The 19,381-nt window shown below is 39.6% G+C and overlaps 1 protein-coding gene across 2 annotated transcripts in view; it reads left to right on the top strand.

The window, feature by feature from the left end:
• TPH1 (tryptophan hydroxylase 1) overlaps positions 1–18,042 on the top strand; it is a 36,964-nt gene extending 18,922 nt beyond the window's left edge. For both annotated transcript variants that reach the window (XM_005689575.3, XM_005689574.3), the window contains 8 exons: positions 3,197–3,297; positions 6,205–6,272; positions 6,419–6,615; positions 12,546–12,681; positions 13,388–13,514; positions 14,509–14,604; positions 15,346–15,479; positions 16,210–18,042. In XM_005689575.3, the coding sequence (XP_005689632.2) occupies positions 3,197–3,297; positions 6,205–6,272; positions 6,419–6,615; positions 12,546–12,681; positions 13,388–13,514; positions 14,509–14,604; positions 15,346–15,479; positions 16,210–16,384 (1,034 nt within the window). In that variant the 3' untranslated portion in view covers positions 16,385–18,042. The remainder of the gene's footprint in view (positions 1–3,196; positions 3,298–6,204; positions 6,273–6,418; positions 6,616–12,545; positions 12,682–13,387; positions 13,515–14,508; positions 14,605–15,345; positions 15,480–16,209) is intronic.

Raw genomic sequence — 19,381 nt, 5'->3', positions numbered from 1 at the left:
CCTTAGGTGTTCTCCACCGTCTGGAACACACAGAGATTCACAGAGTTGGATAGAGAAGAGATGGGGGAGAAAAGAGACAGAGGCCACCTGGTGGAGAAAAAGGAGAGTCCAGAGGAGGAGAGAGTGGTCAAGCCAGTAATCTCGCTCTCAGGTAAACTTGGGTAGTGAAGTTTGGGTTTTTAAATGTACAAAATTGACAACAAAAACCTAAGAGCAAAGATTAAAAATCTAGAGTAGAGGTTGGATTTTCAAAGATACAATATTAAAGAAAAGCAGAAGGAAAAAGGAAGAAAGAAAAAGAAAAGAATTATTAAAAAACAAACAAACAAACAAAAAAAAACCCACCAACAACCATCCAAAGACTATATATGGTGTTTGCCTTAAAAAAAAAAAAAGTCTTTTTTTAAAAAATAGTAATAATAGGTTATAGAAATAAAAATTAGAGGAGAAATAGAAGACTTAACAATTAAAAAAGTTAGAAAAAAAAAGAAAAAAGAAAAAAAGGCAAGAAAAAAAAAAAAGGAATGATTTTAAAAATAGTAAAAATATATCTGGCCCTTCTCTGATGTTATGGGCCATGTGGGATCACTTCCAAGGTGGTTCCCTCTGTTTAACTTCTTCTGTTTGCTGGTTTTTTAGGCTCACTAGTTCAGTCGCGCTGTGGGGAGGGGGGATGCTGCAAACAAATAGCACTGTCGTGTGCACACAGTATCTCAGCCCCGCTTGACCTGTCCTTTCTCGCGGCGCACAAACCGCTCCGGCTCTACGATGCTTAGCCGGGAACAGTCTGGGGCCGGCCCTAGGCTGCGTGCACTTCCCCGGTCCAGGCCGCTCAGGTTCGGCACTCAGGCAGCCCTCAGAGGCACAAATTTGGCTGGGACTGCGCTTTGTGCCCTTCCCAGGTCCGAGTAGCTCAGGAGTTTGGCGAGCGCGATCGCCGCGGCTTGTCACCTTTTCTGCCGCTGCTTCTCAGCTTTCTGGGTGGTCCGCTGGCGCACCCTGTGAGGCAGATTGTGACTGTCCAGCACCCCCAGAAGTCTTAGCAAAGGAGCCTGCTTGCAGTTAGGTAAGTCAAGTCTCTTCGGGTCTGCAATTGCCCCTTTCCAGTCCTTACGGCTCTGGCTGCCTGTCCCCGGCAGGGGATGGTCTGCAGCCGGCTTTTTCCGTTCCGTCCTTTGTTCTGTACTCGGTCCTGGCGGTGTCTTATGTTCGAGCTTTTCGGTGGTAGCTATCCCACAGTCTGGTTTGCTAGCTCAAGTTAGATCGTTCTGGTTGCGTGTGGGGCATTCCTGCCCGATTCTTACAAAGCACTTGCAGCCCGCACCTCCCGCGCGTCCCTGCCCTGCCCCCACTTCCCAATGGCGGATGCAGGCGTCTGTGCTGCTTTTCCGCTGGGGGAGTTACCGTTGGGCTTGTAATCTGTTGGTTTTAACTATTTATCTGTTTTTCCTTCCTGTCATGTTGCCCTCTGTGTTTCCAAGGCTCGCCGCAGACTCGGCAGGGAGAGTGTTTCCTGGTGTTTGGAAACCTCTCTTCTTAAAATTCCCTTCCCGGGACTGGCTTCCCTTCCCGGGACGGAGCTCCCTCCCCACCTCCTTTGTCTCCTTTCTCGTCTTTTATATTTTTTCCTACCTGTTTTTGAAGACAATGGTCTGCTTTTCTGGTTGCCTGATGTCCTCTGCCAGCCTACAGAAGTTGTTTTGTGGAGTTTGCTCGGCGTTGAAATGTTCTTTTGAGGAATTTGTGAGGGAGAAAGTGGTCTTCCCGTCCTATTCCTCCACCATCTTTCCCTCCCTCCCCCTTATCTACTTTTTAAAGACAGCTAAAGTTGTAGCTATGCCAAAGCCTTTGACTGTGTGGATCACAATAAACTGTGGAAAATTCTGAAAGAGATGGGAATGCCAGACCACCTAATCTGCCTCTTGAGAAAAGTATATGCAGGTCAGGAAGCAACAGTTAGAACTGGACATGGAACAACAGACTGGTTCCAAATAGGAAAAGGAGTACGTCAAGGCTGTATATTGTCACCCTGCTTATTTAACTTATATGCAGAGCACATCATGAGAAACGCTGGGCTGGAGGAGGTGCAAGCTAGAATCAAGATTGCTGGGAGAAATATCAAAAACCTTAGATATGCAGATGACACCACCCTTATGGCAGAAAGTGAAGAGGAACTAAAGAGCCTCTTGATGAAAGTGAAAGAGGAGAGTGAAAAAGTTGGCTTAAAGCTCAGCATTCAGAAAATGAAGATCATGGCATCTGGTCCCATCACTTCATGGGAAATAGATGGGGAAACAGTGGAAACAGTGTCAGACTATTTTTCTTGGCTCCAAAATCACTGCAGATGGTGATTACAGCCATGAAATTAAAAGATGCTTACTTCTTGGAAGGAAAGTTATGACTAACCTAGACAGCCTATTAAAAAGCAGAGACATCACTTTGCCAACAAAGGTCCGTCTAGTCAAGGCTATGGTTTTTCCAGTGGTCATGTATGGATGTGAGAGTTGGACTGTGAAGAAGGCTAAGTGCTGAAGAATTGATGCTTTTGAACTGTGGTGTTGGAGAAGACTCTTGAGAGTCCCTTTGGACTGCAAGGAGATCCAACCAGTCCATTCTAAAGGAGGTCAGTCCTGGGTGTTCTTTGGAAGGACTGATGCTAAAGCTGAAATTCCAATACTTTGGCCACCTCATGCGAAGAGTTGACTCACTGGGAAAGACCCTGAGGCTGGGAGGGATTGGGGGCAGGAGGAGAACGGGACGACAGAGGATGAGATGGCTGGATGGCATCATGGACTCAATGGACATGAGTTTGAGTAAACTCTGGGAGTTGGTGATGGACAGGGAGGCCTGGCCTGCTGCAATTCATGGGGTTGGAAAGATTCAGACACAACTGAGCGACTGAACTAAACTGAAAGTTGTAGCTTACACTGTTTTGAACTTTTGGTCTGTGACTAAAATATATCATTTCTCCAAGACTTAGGAAGTTAAGGCTCAAAACATTTTTAAATTCAAAAATTTTGAATAAAAGATGTACTTATTAGAACCAGAGCAACTTACTTGTTTACATTTTGCCTCAAAGTGCAAGCCAAAATAAAAAATCTCATCCAAATGGGTTTGTAACTTCCTTAATTTCTTCTTTCTTATTGCCTAATTTAAGAGGATCTCTTCAACTGTTAGTGGTTTTTGTATTTTGCAGGTATGGAAACTGTTCCTTGGTTTCCAAAGAAGATTTCTGACCTGGACCATTGTTCCAACAGAGTTCTGATGTATGGATCCGAACTGGATGCTGACCATCCTGTAAATATTTTAAATATAGAATATAAAAATATAATATTTTCATGAAAATAATTTAAAACAAACTAAAATGTTAAGGGTATTATTTTTCTTTTTTAGAGAAAGTGCTTATTCTAGACTAAATAAGGATCTTGATTAATCTGAGTTTCAGGAAGTGTTATTAGACCTTCATGTTGGTGGACTTGATACCAAGTGACTGAAGAGCATCCAATTTCATTGGCTCCAAAACATCTGTCCCATGTCTGGAATTCTTAAAATTGAGAGCTCTTCCAAGAATTATGCTACAGTTAAGACTGTGTCTGCAGTTTCTATTAAAATGTGATACAGTACAGGTGTGAGTTGGAGCATTACTAAGTCTGGAGCATTAGGACTTCTTATGGACATCTAGGATCCTGGGAGGGGAGGAGAAGAGCAAGTCCACATTAGAGTTGTACAGGCCAGGGGTTTAATCTAGCTTCTGTCACTCATTAGCTGTATAAATGTGACCATGTACTGCTGTAGACAGCTCCCAGCTGATCAGTGAATTTATAATAATATCTTATCAAGTAAGTATTGGAATGAATGAATTCCTATAACTGCCCTTGGGGAGCTTACAGTCTAGCAGCAAAAGTAAATCAGGTATATATAAACACACACACAAGATTTAAATATGAAAAGTGTGCTAAGTGGCATGCAAAGGCTGTTTTGAGATGTGCACAAGGGAGGAAACACTTCTAGCTGAAGAGATCAGAGAAAGGCAACCTGTTAACTTTGCCTTAGAGAATTTGGGCAGTAAAGAGATGGAGAGAAATGACAATTCATTGCAAAATGAGCAAAGATTCAAAGGTAAGAAAATCTGGGGCATGTTTATGGAAAGGGGAAAAGGATGTAAATCAGTTTTACTGACCTACTACCAAGGCGTGCTGATTTTCACCTCCTAACTACTTCTTAAATTTGCTCCTTGTTTATTCTTACCATATCCCTTGACTGGTTTCCCTGCCTTCATCCTTGCAACCTCCATTCTGTTCTCCTTATAGTCACAAGAATGATCTAAAGCCTGAGTGTCACAATTACCCCTTTTGTGCGTAAGTACAGATCTAAGAGAATTGAAAATATAAGTCCATGTGAAAACTTGTAAACGGATGTTCATGAAAGCATTATTCATAGTAGCAAAAAGGTAGAAACAACCCAAATATCCATCATGATGAATGGATAACTTAAGCATGGTATGTCCCCAAAATGAAATACTAATGGCCATGAGGCTTCCCTGGTGGCTCAGATGGTAAAGCCTGCAATGTGGGCAACCCGGGTTCCATCCCTGGGTTGGGAAGATCCTCTGGAGAAGGAAATGGCAACCCACTCCACTACCCTTGCCTGAAAAATCCCATTAGAGGAGCCTGGTATGCTGCAGTCCACGGAGTCACAAACTGAGCGACTTCACTTTCCTTTTAATGGCCATAGAAAAGCGTGAAACACTCAACATGCTACAGCATGGGTGAAGAACTTTGAAATCTCTGTCATAGTGAAAGAAAAGCCATTCACACAAGGCCATATATTGTGTGATTTCTTTTATATACAATGTCCAGAACAGGCACATTCCTAGCAATTGGAAGTAGATTAGTGGCTTTCAGGGCTGGGGATGAGGGAAAACGGGAATAGTCTGCAAATGAGTAGGGTGTTTCTTTTGGGGTGATAAAGTGTTCTGGAATCATGGTGGAGGCGGTTGCACAATATCCTAGAAGCCACTAAATTATACACTTTAAAATGTCAATTTTAAGGTATGTGATTTTACATCTTGATAAAGTTGTTATTTAAAAAAAAATCCCAATGGCTTCCAATTAACCCAAGACTAAAATCCAGGCTCTCAAACAGACCTTTGTTAGCAGGCCTATAACTAGTCTTCACCATGCTCCAGCTCGCTCTCCAGACTTCCGCAATGTCGGATCGTGTTTGTTTTCCCAGGCACAACATGCTATTATTTCTGCGTTGTCCTTGGTGCTGTGCTTCCTGTCCTACACCTAGCTCTCTCAGCTCCTCTTCCGAGACTTAGCTTAGGAGTCAATGCCGGGGACCCTTTCCTTACCCCCACTGTCCTCTTCACATACTTTGGATTCGAGTTTCTCTTGTGAGTTCGAGTGGTATTTGTGCCTGTCTCTAACAAGCCATTTATCATATGCTTCAAAATCATTGGTTAAAATAAGCTCCTTGAAGACCCAGATTGTGCTGTGTTTTTCTGAATCTTAGCACAAGGCCAGGTGCATAGTAGGGACTTGTAAATCTACATTAAACATACAAGTCTCATTCTTTCCTTTCAGGTGTCCTCCCTTTCTTTCCAATTTTGTATTATGGATTATTTCCTCCTGAGACTTACTGTTTGATGCCTTATTTTGCCTATTGTTTTTATTAAATATCTTTTATAGGTATAAATTCTAATGTTGCTATTTTGTCTGTTTTTATTATCATTATTTTCTTCTGCAAGTGATTAATTTGTCAGCATTTTGCAATAAACTCTGAGGCTAGATTCAGCTGCCATGATATCAGATATTAGTAATTACTACTTTGTTATTAATTACTTTATAGGAAAATATAACTGAAGATGTAGTCAAACAATTAAGAAAAAAATCTTGCCCTTGGAAAACAGCCATGTACTTTAACTAGGGTGGTACTTTTCTTTTTCCTCAAACTATTTTATTTTTGTAGCTACTGTAGTATTTTTATATCCATAGTATCTTTTATCTTTGTAGTCACTATCATATAAAGCTATCATATAACATTGACTTTAAAATGATCGTGAACTTCTAAACAGTGCTTGCTCAAAATAAGTTATACAGCCCTTCTTTATAGTCACTTGCATAATAATGAAATGTTTTCTAAATCATTTGTCAAGTATATTTTAGAGTGGATATTTAAAAACTTTTCTTTAATTATTAGGGCTTCAAAGACAACGTCTACCGTAAAAGACGAAAGTATTTTGCAGATTTGGCTATGAACTATAAACAGTAAGTGTACTATAAAAATAACTTAAAACTTTGAAAAAATGAAATAAATGGCATAAATTATGCTCATACAGTAAATAGAAAACAAAATATATGCTACTGTTTATTGGATGCTAATTCAAAATGACTTCTTCTCTTTATCTCATTAGTGGAGACCCCATTCCTAGGGTTGAATTCACTGAAGAAGAGATTAAGACCTGGGGAACTGTGTTCCGAGAGCTCAACAAACTTTACCCAACTCACGCCTGCAGAGAGTATCTCAAAAACTTACCTTTGCTTTCTAAATACTGTGGATACCGGGAAGATAATATTCCACAATTGGAAGATGTCTCAAACTTTTTAAAAGGTAATGAGCTAATTAATTTTTATAGGAGGAGTATTGAACTCTTTTTCAACCACAAGAGAATTTTTTTATAGAGGACTAACATCTGGTTATATGGAAAGTCAGAATTTTTTTGTATTCTGTCCTGGAGAATTGGGCACCACATTTGAAGAGGAACATTCATAACCTGGAGCAAATGTGGAGGAAAGTAAGCAGAATTGTGAGGGGATAGAAAAATGTATCAGATACATAAAATCTGAAGGATTCTTAGGGAACCTGGGAATTTAGGGGAGTTTATAGCTTTATTTAAATATTTGAAGGTCATCTTATGTATTGGAGGGATTATTATACAGCTCTAAAGTAAAGGACAGTTGGATAGAAAGAGCAAACTTTTAGTTCAAAATGGAGATCTTGCTAAAATAGCCATTTGAAATGCAGCCTGCTAATAAGATGATTAGTTCTACATCCATGGAAATGTTCATGCAAAAGTTCCATACCCACCTGTGATAGAGAAGATTCAGGCATCTTCGGAAAGCTTGGAGTAAATGATCTCTGAAGCCCCTTTCTACACTAAGATTCTACTGTCTTCCCAAGAAAGAGATGTTTTAGGGGAAGCATAAATGAAGAGTAAGGACAACTTTCCTCCTTTTAGTCCATCATGCTTACTTGGGCCAGGTTTCCTTATTTTTTCCTAGCTAAAATAAGAAATAAAATGATCAGTGATCTCCAGAGTCTACAATATGTAAGAGAAATAAACATCCCCTTTGATCTCAGCAGATTAGAACCTTAGGGGAAAAAATAGAAGTTATGTTGTTGACTCAAAGAGAGTTTAGAGAAAGTAAGAGTTGCTCAGTCATGTCTGACTCTTTGCGACCCCATGGACTGTACAGTCCATGGAATTCTCCAGGCCGGAATACTGGAGTGGGTAGCCTTTCCCTTCTCCAGGGGATCTTCCCAGCCCAGGGATCGAACCCAGGTCTCCTGCACTGCAGACAGATTCTTTACCAGCTGAGCCACAAGGGAAGCCCAAGAATACTGAAGTGGGTAGTTTATCCCTTCTCCAGCAGATCTTCCTGACCCAGGAATTGAACCAGGGTCTCCTGCATTACAGGCGGATTCTTTACCAACTGAGCTATCAGGAAAGCCTCAAAGGGAGTTTATCTTATGGAGTTGAATAGATATGTAGATGTTTATAACAGTCTATGTAATAAATTCAAAAATAGTATCTTCCAATCACAGTAGAATTTATTACATAGACTGTTATAAACATCTACATATTTTTTCAACTCCATAATTCTCACTCCTCAACCACTGTATACAAAACTAAGAACTAAACAGAAGATGGCAATATAGTTTTTACAAGGGAAGAACTCATGATAGTAGTTCCTATGAAAACTAGATTTAAAAATAGCAGTGATTAAGAATGGCAGAGAACCAAAGCACATGAACTTGTGGGGCTTAACAAAGATAGACTAGCATATGCTACAGAAGTTATTATCAAATCACATTTGCATGAGATTTAGAGGAAATATTTTGTTATGGATATGAAACTGAAAGCTGATCACTTGGGGTCTGGAGTTTGAGCAGGCTGCAGAGCTTACAGCTAAAGATGTTTCAAGGAAAAGTGTCAAAGACAGAAACCAAAATTAAGAGTCAGTTCCAACAAAATGTGAGTTGGAAAGGGCTACCTACCCTGGCAAATATGGTGGCCACTAGACAACTGTGGTTGTTTAAATAATTAAAATAAATGTAAATCAAGATGTTAGTTCCCCAACCATATTAGCCACATTTCAGTGCTCAGTAGCCACACATGGCTAGTGGATACCCTATTGGGTAGTCCACATAATGAACATCTCCATCTTTGTGGAAAATTCTTTTGCCCATCAGAGTGGGAGAATCCAAGTACAAGGGAATGGGGTAGAACTGGAATTACCAGAATGTGAGAACTGAAGTTGAAAGGTTCTAGGATGACCCATAAGGCCTGCTAGAACTAACATCAGAACAAGATGTCCTTTTCATCATAGGGGATTGGAATGCAAAAGTAGATACCTGGAGTAACAGGCAAGTTTGGCCTTGAAGTACAAAATGAAGTAGGGCAAAGGCTAACAGAGTTTTGCCAAGAGAATGCGCTGGTTGTAGCAAATACCCTCTTTTGACAACACAAGAGACAACTCTACACATGGACGTCACCAGATGGTCAATACTGAAATCAGATTGATTATATTCTTTGCAGCTGAAGATGGAGAAGCTCTATACAGTTAGCAAAAACAAGACCGGGAGCTGACTGTGGCTCAGATCATGAACTCCTTATTGCAAAATTCAGACTTAAATGGAAGAAAATAGGGAAAACCACTAGACCATACAAGTATAAGCTAAATCAAATCCCTTATGATTATACTGTGGAAGTGACAAATAGATTCAAGGGAATAGATTTGATAAACAGAATGCCTGAAGAACTATAGATGGAGGTTTGTGACGTTGTACAGAAGGCAGTGATCAAGACCATCTCCAAGAAAAAGAAATGCAAAAAGGCGAAATGGTTGTCTGAGGCTGTCTTAGAAATATCTGAGAAAAGAAGAGTAGCTAAAGGCAAAGGAGAAAAGGAAAGCTATACCCATCTGAATGCAGAGTTCCGAAGAATAGCAAAGAGAGATAAGAAAGCCTTCCTCAGTGATCCATGCAAAGAAATAGAGGAAAACAATAGAATGGGAAAGACTAGAGATCTTTTCAGGAAAATTAGAGATACCAAGCAAACATTTCATGCAAAGATGGGCACAATAAAGGACAGATATGGTATGGACCTAATAGAAGCAGAAGACATTAAGAAGAGGTGGCAAGAATACACAGAACTATGCAAAAAAGATCTTCAAGAACCAGATAACCATGATGGTGTGATCACTCACCTACAGCCAGACATCCTGGAATGCAAAGTCAAGTGGGTGTTAGGAAACATCAGTACGAACAAAGCTAGTGGAGGTGATGGAATACCAGCTGAGCTGTTTTAAATCCTAAAAACGATGCTGTTAAAGTGCTGCACTGAATATGCCAGCAAATTTGGAAAACTCAGCAGTGGTCATAGGACTGGAAAAGGTCAGTTTTCATTCCAGTCCCAAAGAAAAGCAATGCCAAAAAATGTTCAAACTACTGCACAGTTGCACTCATCTCAGATGCTAGCAAAATAATGCTCAAAATTTTCCAAGCCATACTTCAACAGTACGTGAACCAAGAACTTCCAGATGTTCAAACTGGATTTAGAAAAGGTAGAGGAACCAAATAGGAAAAGGAGTACGTCAAGGCTGTATATTGTTGCCCTGCTTATTTAACTTATACTCAGAGTACATCATGAGAAACGCTGGGCTGGAAGACTCATAAGCTGGAATCAAGATTGCCGGGAGAAATATCAATAACCTCAGATATGCAGATGACACCACCCTTATGGCAGAAAGTGAAGAGGAACTAAAAAATCTCTAGATGAAAGTGAAAGAGGAGAGTGAAAAAGTTGGCTTAAAGCTCAACATTCAGAAAACTAAGATCATGGCATCTGGTCCCATCACTTCATGGGAAATAGATGGGGAAACAGCGGAAACAGTGTCAGACTTTATTTTTGGGGGCTCCAAAATCACTGCAGATGGTGACTGCAGCCATGAAATTAAAAGAAGCTTACTCCTTGGAAGAAAAGTTATGACCAACCTAGACAGCATATTCAAAAGCAGAGACATTGCTTTGCCAACAAAGATCCGTCTAGTCAAGGCTATGGTTTTTCCATTGGTCATGTATGGATGTGAGGGTTGAACTGTGAAGAAGGCTGAGTGCTGAAGAATTGATGCTTTTGAACTGTGGTGTTGGAGAAGACTCTTGGACTGCAAGGAGATCCAACCAGTCCATTCTGAAGGAGATCAGCCCTGGGATTTCTTTGGAAGGAATGATGCTAAAGCTGAAACTCCAGTACTTTAGCCACCTCATGTGAAGAGTTGACTCATTGGAAAAGACTCTGATGCTGGGAGGGATTGGGGGCAGGAGGAGAAGGGGATGACAGAGGATGAGACGGCTGGACAGCATCACTGACTCGATGGACTTGAGTCTGAGTGAACTCCGGGAGTTGGTGAAGGACAGGGAGGCCTGGTGTGCTACGATTCATGGGGTCACAAAGAGTCAGACACGACTGAGTGACGGAACTGAACTGAACTGAACTGAGAGGAACCTGAGATCAAATTGCCAACATCTATTGGATCAGAAAAAGCAAGAGAGTTCCAGAAAAAGATCTACTTCTGCTTTATTGACTATGCCAAAACCTTTGACTGTGTAGATCCCAACAAACTATGGAAAATTCTTCAAGAAATGGGAATACCAGACCACCTGACCTGCCTTCTGAGAAATCTGTGTGCAGGTCAAGAAGCAACAGTTAGAACTGAACATGGAACAATAGACTGGTTCCAAATTGGGAAAGGAGTATATTGTCAAGGCTGTATATTGTCACCCTGCTTATTTAACTTACATGCAGAGTACATCATGCAAAATGCCAGGCTGGATGAAGCACAAGGTAGAATCAAGATTGCCAGGAGAAATATCAATAACCTCACAAATGCAGATGACACTACCCTTATGGAAGAAAGCAAAGAGGAACTGAGGAGACTCTTGGCAAATGTAAAAGAGGAGAGTGAAAAAGCTGGCTTAAAATACAACATTCAAAAAACTAAGATCATAGCATCCGGTCCCATCACTTCATGGCAAATAGATGGGGAAACAATGGAAACAGTGAGAGAAACAATTATTTTCTTGGGTTCCAAAATCACTGCAGATGGTGACTGCAGCCATGAAATTAAAAAATGCTTGCTCCTTGGAAGAAAAGCTATGACCAACCTAGATGGCATATTAAAAAGCAGATACATTACTTTGCCAACAAAAAGGTCCATCTAGTCAAAGCTATGGTTTTTTCCAGTAGTCATATATAGATGTGAGAGTTGGACCATAAAGAAAGCTGAACACTGAAGAATTGATGCTTTTGAACTGTGGTGTTGGAGAAGAGTCTTGAGTGTCCCTTGGACTGCAAGGAGATCCAACCAGTACATCCTAAAGGAAATCAGTTCTGAATATTCATTGGAAGGACCAATGCTGTAGCTGAAACTCCAATACCTTGGCCACCTGATGAGAAGAACTGACTCACTGGAAAAGACCCTGATGCTGGGAAAGATTGAAGGTGGGAGGAGAAGGGGATGACAGAGGATGAAATGGTTGAATGGTATCATTGACTCTATGGACATGAGTTTGAGCAAACTGCTGGAGTTGATGATGGACAGGGAAGCCTGGTGTGCTGCAGTCCATGGGGTTGCAAATAATCAGACACTACTGAGTGATTGAACTGAACTGAACTGAGAGTTTGAAATGAAGGACAGGATTAGAGCTTATAGAGGTCCCCAGAGCCACTGCAGCAAATAACTTTTAGAGTGGGCATGCAGTCTCAACTGCTGGGGAATGAAAGAGCACCAGTCAGTTCACATAAAATAAAGAAACTACAAGAGGGTACTGGCTAAAAATGTCATAGTTTCAAAAAATGGTTGATCTAAACTAACAGATTTTTAAAGTTTTTTTTTTAATAAAAAGAGAAAAGAAAGATTGTCTAAAGAATAGTTTAACCTCTTCATGGAGACAGCAAGGTGTAGTATAGGGCCTGGGTTCTTCCTACATTTATCATCTACTATGTGGCCTTGGGCACATTATTGAGTCTTTGAGCCATAGTTTTATAGCTGGCTCAATCATAAACATGAAAGGAGATGTCATGTGTAAAAATTCTTAACTCACTGTCTGGCCACTGTAAGTGGTAAATAATTATGACTTATATGACACATTTTAGTTTCATGTTCTCCCTCAAAGCGTTAACTTGGTGCCACTGGCAGAATTAAAATGTTGCAGTAATCAGTCTATTCTGGTGAACATTTTTCTCCTTTGCTTTGCAGAACGCACAGGTTTTTCCATCCGTCCTGTGGCTGGTTACTTATCACCAAGGGATTTCTTATCAGGTTTAGCCTTTCGAGTTTTTCACTGCACACAGTATGTGAGACACAGTTCGGATCCTCTCTACACTCCAGAACCGTAAGTACTTCTATTGCAGCATCCATCCATCAATATGGTACTTACCTCATGAGTTTGTTTTTTTTTCCTTGAAGATCAAGTGAATTAGCACATGTAAAGCATTTTGAATGGTGCCTGGCCTGTAATACATGTTCTTATGTGCTATACATGTTAGCCATTATTATTACCAGTAGTAATTGACAACCTGTTAGGTACCAAGTACTGTTCTAAGCATAGGGGATGTAAGACTGAAAAAAATTCAAAGTTTCCTGCCTTCATAGGGCTTATATTCCAATGGGAAATACAGAAAATAAACAAGTAAATATGAATAAATTAGAATATAAGTTCCATGGAGAAAAATAAAGCAGGGAAGGGGGACAGATGTGTGTGTGTACGTGTGCGTGTTTCTATTTTGAAAAGAGTGATCAGAGAAGGACTCTCTGAGAAGGTGACATTTGAACAGAGACCTGATTTGGGGGTGGAGGTGGGGCGACATGTGGAAGTCTGTGGGTATTTGCATGAATTTATGTATGTGTGTTTGTGAATGCTCAAGGTTTTGAACCAAAATGATTTCTTTACTATAATAATGTCCTTTATGGTCCATTTCCAAAGTAATACCACCTGATCAGTTTGAATAAAAGTAAGATCAGGTTTTTATTTGATTGAATGGTTGGTCATGCATTTATGTTAAACATCATGGTGTGACAACTTGTACCTCTTTTTTCAGAGATACCTGCCATGAACTCTTAGGTCATGTCCCTCTTTTGGCTGAACCTAGTTTTGCTCAGTTCTCCCAAGAAATTGGCCTGGCTTCTCTTGGAGCTTCAGAAGAGGCTGTTCAAAAACTGGCAACGGTATAAATCTGGAAATCGCTGTACAGATCATTAATTCTTAACTGGGGTGGGATGTGGGTATTTGTGTAGTTTAAAAGTACATATTCCAGATGAGCATTAGAAAATTTGTCTCTGCTCATATTTAATTTAATTTAAATAATTTAAATAACATTAAAGGAAGAGGTTTAAGGTTTATCCAAAGAAGATGTGGTAGGCTACAGTCCATGGGGTTGCAAAGAGTTGGACACGACTGAACAACTTCACTTCACTTCACTTCAAAGAAGACATGAGCTTAAAAAAAAAGGCAGAGAAACGAAGAACACCAGAATACAACAATGTTAATAGTTTACATACCCTTTTTGCAGTAAAAATGATAGGTTCTCTAAAAATGATGCTAAAAGTATTTTTTAGCACTTTATAAGACAACATGCTGGAAATATAAAGATGAGTAAAGTCTAATTCCCACCTTCAAGGAACTTAATGTGTTAGTCACTCAGTCGTGTACTACTCTTTGTCACCTCATGAACTGTACCCCGCTAGGCTCCTCTGTCCATGAAATTCTCCAGGCAAGAATACTGGAGTGGTAGCCATTCCCTTCTCCAGGGGATCTTCCTGACCCAGGGATTGAACCTGGGTCTCCTGCATTGGTGGCAGATTCCTTACCGCAGAGCCACCTGGGAAGCCCATAAAATGGTTTATTATATTTTAAAATTAATTAGTCAATATTTAAATTTTGTCTCAGTTTACATATGAATATGGTAAATATAGTTAGCTATATCCCACATAAACGGAAGGTCCTTAGGGTCCTCAGTTATTTTTAAAAGTATGTAAGAATTCCCAGAACAAAACTTTGAGAAGTCTGACTTGGTCAAGGCCAGACTGTAGAAATACTTGTGAGCTAGTCTGGGGGTCTTGGATTTTATTCCAGGGTAATTTGGGTCAGTGACTAAGAGTCATAATTTGTTTTAAGTTGAGCCATTCATGATGTGAGAGAAATACTGATGTCCTTTTGCAGTGCTACTTCTTCACTGTGGAGTTTGGTCTGTGCAAACAAGAGGGGCAGCTCAGAGTCTTTGGTGCCGGCTTACTTTCTTCCATCAGTGAACTCAAAGTAAGAGTTGTAAATATTTGCATGTAACCATATTCACTTAATGTAATTGATACGACCTGAAATAGTTTTTGGATTTGAACAAGAGCTTACTGCGGAAAATACTTGGGGTGGCAGTAAGCATACCTAAGAGGTATTTTTCTCTCTTTCCTAAGTTTTCTGAATATAGATGCCTATTCAGAATATAGATATATCTTCTAAATAAATAAGTATTTTAAAGTTTTTGCTTAACAAAGTCTTGCTGTTTCCTCACTGTTTTTTGTGTGCTAATAATAACTTCAGTACTTTCTAGGGAATTCTTCAATGAGATTTATTACGTATCCAATAAAGGAATGAACCTCTGTTTGTTAGGTGGTGAGTGTGTATTCAGTATTGTCCAAAGTACAGTCCTACTCTCAAAGAGCCCACCACCTGCTGGAGGGTACAAGTCATGTACAGGAATAACTACTGTTGGGTAGAAAGCAGATGCCATATTAACAGTAAATAAATAAAGATCCTTAGGTACATCCTACATGGAGAAGAGTGTTATAAAGAGTGGGGCATTTATAGGGAATAGCAGTTCATTTGTTTTGGTTTAGCATATTGTGGATTAAATAGAGATGTAGGAAATAAGTTTGGAATTGTAGATTGGGACCACTGTGTTAATAATATATTCAGAGGTGTGCTGATTCTGGCAGCTGTGTGAAAAAGGTGATCTATGAAAATGGATAGTATTTTTTGATTTACGGACTCTTTGTCTTCTAGCACGCTCTTTCCGGACATGCCAAAGTAAAGCCCTTTGACCCCAAGATTACATGCAAACAGGAGTGTCTCATCACAACTTTTCAGGATGTCTACTTTGTATCTGAAAGCTTTGAAGATGCAAAGGAGAAGATGAGGTAAAGTATATCTTCCTCATGCCTTAATTTGCCTCTGCCTTAGATAGGTCCGGTAATGTTAACAAGTCACAGAAGTAAGCAGCTAATAATTAGAGGCCCTCTAGGCACCTTCTGCCTGGAACATATCTCCCTTCCACAGTAAATATTTAGGATGTGTTGTTTACAGTGATGTTCAGGGTTGCAAATATGAATCAGATACACTGAGAAACTGGTTACTTCCCATTCCTTCCTATCAGAGAGTTTATAATCTAATAGGGAAAACAAAATGTATGCAAATTACTATATAACAAATTGGAAGCCTTAAAGAGATACAGATGAAACATTGTTATTTTATCTAGGAGCAATTCATTCCAGCTAGGGGAAAGGGAAAGCTTAATGGCATTTGAAAAAGGACTTGTAGTATACATAGGGTTTAGATATGTTCAACATTAGACCACCTCATGCGAGGAGCTGACTCATTGGAAAAGACTCTGATGCTGGGAGGGATGGGGGGGAGGAGGAGAAGGGGACGACAGAACATAAGATGGCTGAATGGCATCACTGACTCAATGGACGTGAGTTTGAGTGAACTCTGGGAGTTGGTGATGGACAGGGAGGCCTGGCGTGCTGCAATTCATGGGGTCGCAAAGACTGAACCAAACTGAACTGAATGTTAGACTAATGGACAGTATTCTGTTTTCATCATTTTCCCCCTAGAAACTGATTGCCTCTTATTTGTTTTCTTATATAGAGAATTTACCAAAACAATCAAGCGTCCATTTGGAGTGAAGTATAATCCATATACACGGAGTATTCAGCTCTTGAAAGATACCAAGAGTATAACCAGCGCCATGAATGAGCTTCAGCATGAGCTTGATGTTGTCAGTGATGCCCTTGCTAAGGTCAGCAGGCAGCTGAGCATCTGACAGTTACCAGTTCTAATGCCGAAAGCATCTGAACACCAATTCGGAGGCCTGTGGGGCAACTGTGGCTTTGCTTGAAGAGCCGATTGTGGAGGGACAGCAGCCAAACAATAGTCTCTACTCCCATTCTTTAAGGGACCATTATTCTTTGAAAATGTGTACCCAGATACCCCTAGTACACATCTAGATATTTTAGCCACTACTTATTTTTTTCTTTTGGTAACAGCTTTTGTGAAGTATAATTCACATGCTATACAATTCACCAACCATCCCAGTTTTTATAGAGAATTTGCTTGACCCAATGTATAGATCTGTTCTTAGCCTGATTTTGTTTTCCCCAGTTCTTCTTGAGTACAATGATCACTTAAAACACCTTGATGGTTATTATGGAGCTAATCCATATTGTTATCTAAGATCCTCTTATTTCTACAGCATCTAACTTATCATCAAATTTGGGCCAAGCTTGGTCACATTCACATGCCTCAATTTAATAGGAAACCAACTCTCTCCACTGCTAGCTTGAGCAAAAGCAGAGAGAGCTTTGCATATGAAATGTGCCTAGTAAAGAGCAGATAGTCTAATTTTAAGTGTAACGTCTTATAGGGAAAGAGGAGTATCTAAATCTAGAAAGGCTGATTGGGACATAATCGTTAAGAATTTGTGACTTTATTTTGTAGGCACTAGGGAGCCCCTGCCGAGTGACCATCCTCCTTGGGGATGGTCTTTTCTTTCTATGGCGCTGTGTATGTTTTACAAGATCTGTCCTACTCAGGAGGCCAAAGGGAACTTGGTGGGCATGCCACTTGCAAGGTCCTGAACTCAGACATGCAGCCCCAGAGAATGTCCTCAGGTTAGTAGGAGACAGTGTTAGAGGGAGAGTTCAAACTGAGTCAGATGAGAGACATACCAAGTTAAAGTTGGAAAGCAGTGCCAAGCACTTTAAGGGGAGACCATAAATAGGAAGGCCAGGTGTGAGGGTATAGGGTAGGAAATGGGGAAGAAAATGGTGTAAGAAATGTCAGGAAGAGCATTTTCGGACTGACACTGAAACAGTGAAGATAGCTAGCACTGGCTTTTATGTGGTGTCAGCGGTGTAGTACAGGGAGCAGGTCTGGTATTAACGGGTAACTCTGGAGTCCACAGGACAGGCTTTATTTCTTCAGTTTGCTCCTATTCTCCCTGCACCCGCGAAAAGAAGACTTTCCTCAAGTTTCTGCTTTTGGCCCTCTTTCCTCTCTGCTTTCTGTTCATGGAGATGTCATCCATGTCCATAACTTCAATTCTTATTACCTATGTCTCCCATATTTGCAGTTCTAACTCTTAACACCTGTCTTGAGTTTTTGCCTTTTAAATCCAACTGCCTACTAGATATTTCCATCTAATGCCCCATAACTTAGGCCAATGTTGTGTAAGTTCTTGTCACACTATTTACATAGAATGAAATGGAGTTGTGCAACATGGCAGCCCTGCCAAGAATTTTAAACTCTATAGGTCCAAAAAGGAACTCAGAATCTCCTGAATATTGTGCTCCATCAGTTTCCTCTCCCAGTGATCTCATTTCTATTAATGGTGAATGAAACTGAAACTGGCAGTCGCTCAGTCATGTTTGACTCTTTGTGATGCCATGGACTGTAGACCACCAGACTTCTCTGTCTGTGGGATTCTCCAGGCAAAAATACTGGAGTGGGTAGCCATTCTCTTCTCCAGGGGATCTTCCCGACCCCAGGATCGAACCTGAGTCTCCTGCATTGCAGGCAGATTCGTTACTGTCTGAGCCACCAGGGAAGCCAGGGTCATATTTTCAGCCAATTTTCTGTTCTTAATCAGCTACTTTAAAAACTGTGTCTTTAATTTTTTTCACATTAATAGTCAAATTGTATACCATGTAACATTTTTTTCCCAACAGATCACTAGATATTTTAATGCTTTTTAGGCCTCAAAGGAAAATTTAAAAACTCTTAAAATTTATTTCATTTTATGTTATACAAGGAAATAGAATTAGGAAGAGTAATTTATGCTACTTCAGATTTTTACATTACTTGTAAATTTTAATAGCTGATCAACTGTTAAATATACCTTTGATAGTACTAGATCTAAGTCAGTTAATCTGAAACCATTTGAAATACTTGTTAGGTAGTTTATAGTATTTGGTTGCAAGGAAATCTATGAAGCAAACCATGATAGATAGCAAATAACAACAAATTATGCATACTGTGCCTGCTTATTTTCATACAACCTAAAAACGATGGTATCTCAAATCACTATGATTAAAGCACACTAAAGTAAATGTTAAAGATACAACAATTATAATTCACATCTTCAGAATAATGGAAATATTTTATGATTGATTTCAGATCTTCTAACCTCTGAATTTGTGATATCTGGTAAATGAGGAATCCTGAGAGTCTTAAGAGTTTTCATGCATTTTAAATATATCTCTTCAAAGCCTCAAGGAATATGTTAATACTTACTCAAATATCAGAATAGATTTGAACAAAAAGTGTGGTTCATAATTCTTAATCAGTGAGTTATTACTCAGAGACATAGATGGTATTTTCCTGACTTTTTGAAGAACACTTTAAAATCTGGTTGTCAGAATGCCTACATTTCTTAATCTGCCTATTTTGTCATTTGGAGTTATACAGTGGTAATGACGCACCAAAGTGTGTCCAAACTGAAAGAAAAAAATCCTGGAGTTACTAGAGCAACACATAATAGAGTTCATATATTAATCTCTAGGAAATGTATAAAGACACTGTGGTCTTATTTCAGTCTTGTCTTTATTTTACAATGTGATACACATTTATGATTTGAAAGTTTGTTAGTCATTTGGATAATGAAAGGACACAAAATTTATGTTTTCAATAAGTATATATTTTTTGTCAAAGGTATGTTAAAATGGATTTAAATGTATATTAGCAATTTTATTAGTTTCAAAAATCTGTAACATCCTTATTCTTTTTAAAAAGCCTATGAATATGTGATATAAGTGAAATCAAA

The sequence above is a fragment of the Capra hircus genome, chromosome 15 (genome assembly GCF_001704415.2).
Source record: "Capra hircus breed San Clemente chromosome 15, ASM170441v1, whole genome shotgun sequence".
NCBI classification, from domain to species: Eukaryota; Metazoa; Chordata; class Mammalia; order Artiodactyla; family Bovidae; genus Capra; species Capra hircus.
Note: the sequence above shows the minus strand (reverse complement) of the source record. Positions and strands in the feature narration are given on the sequence as shown.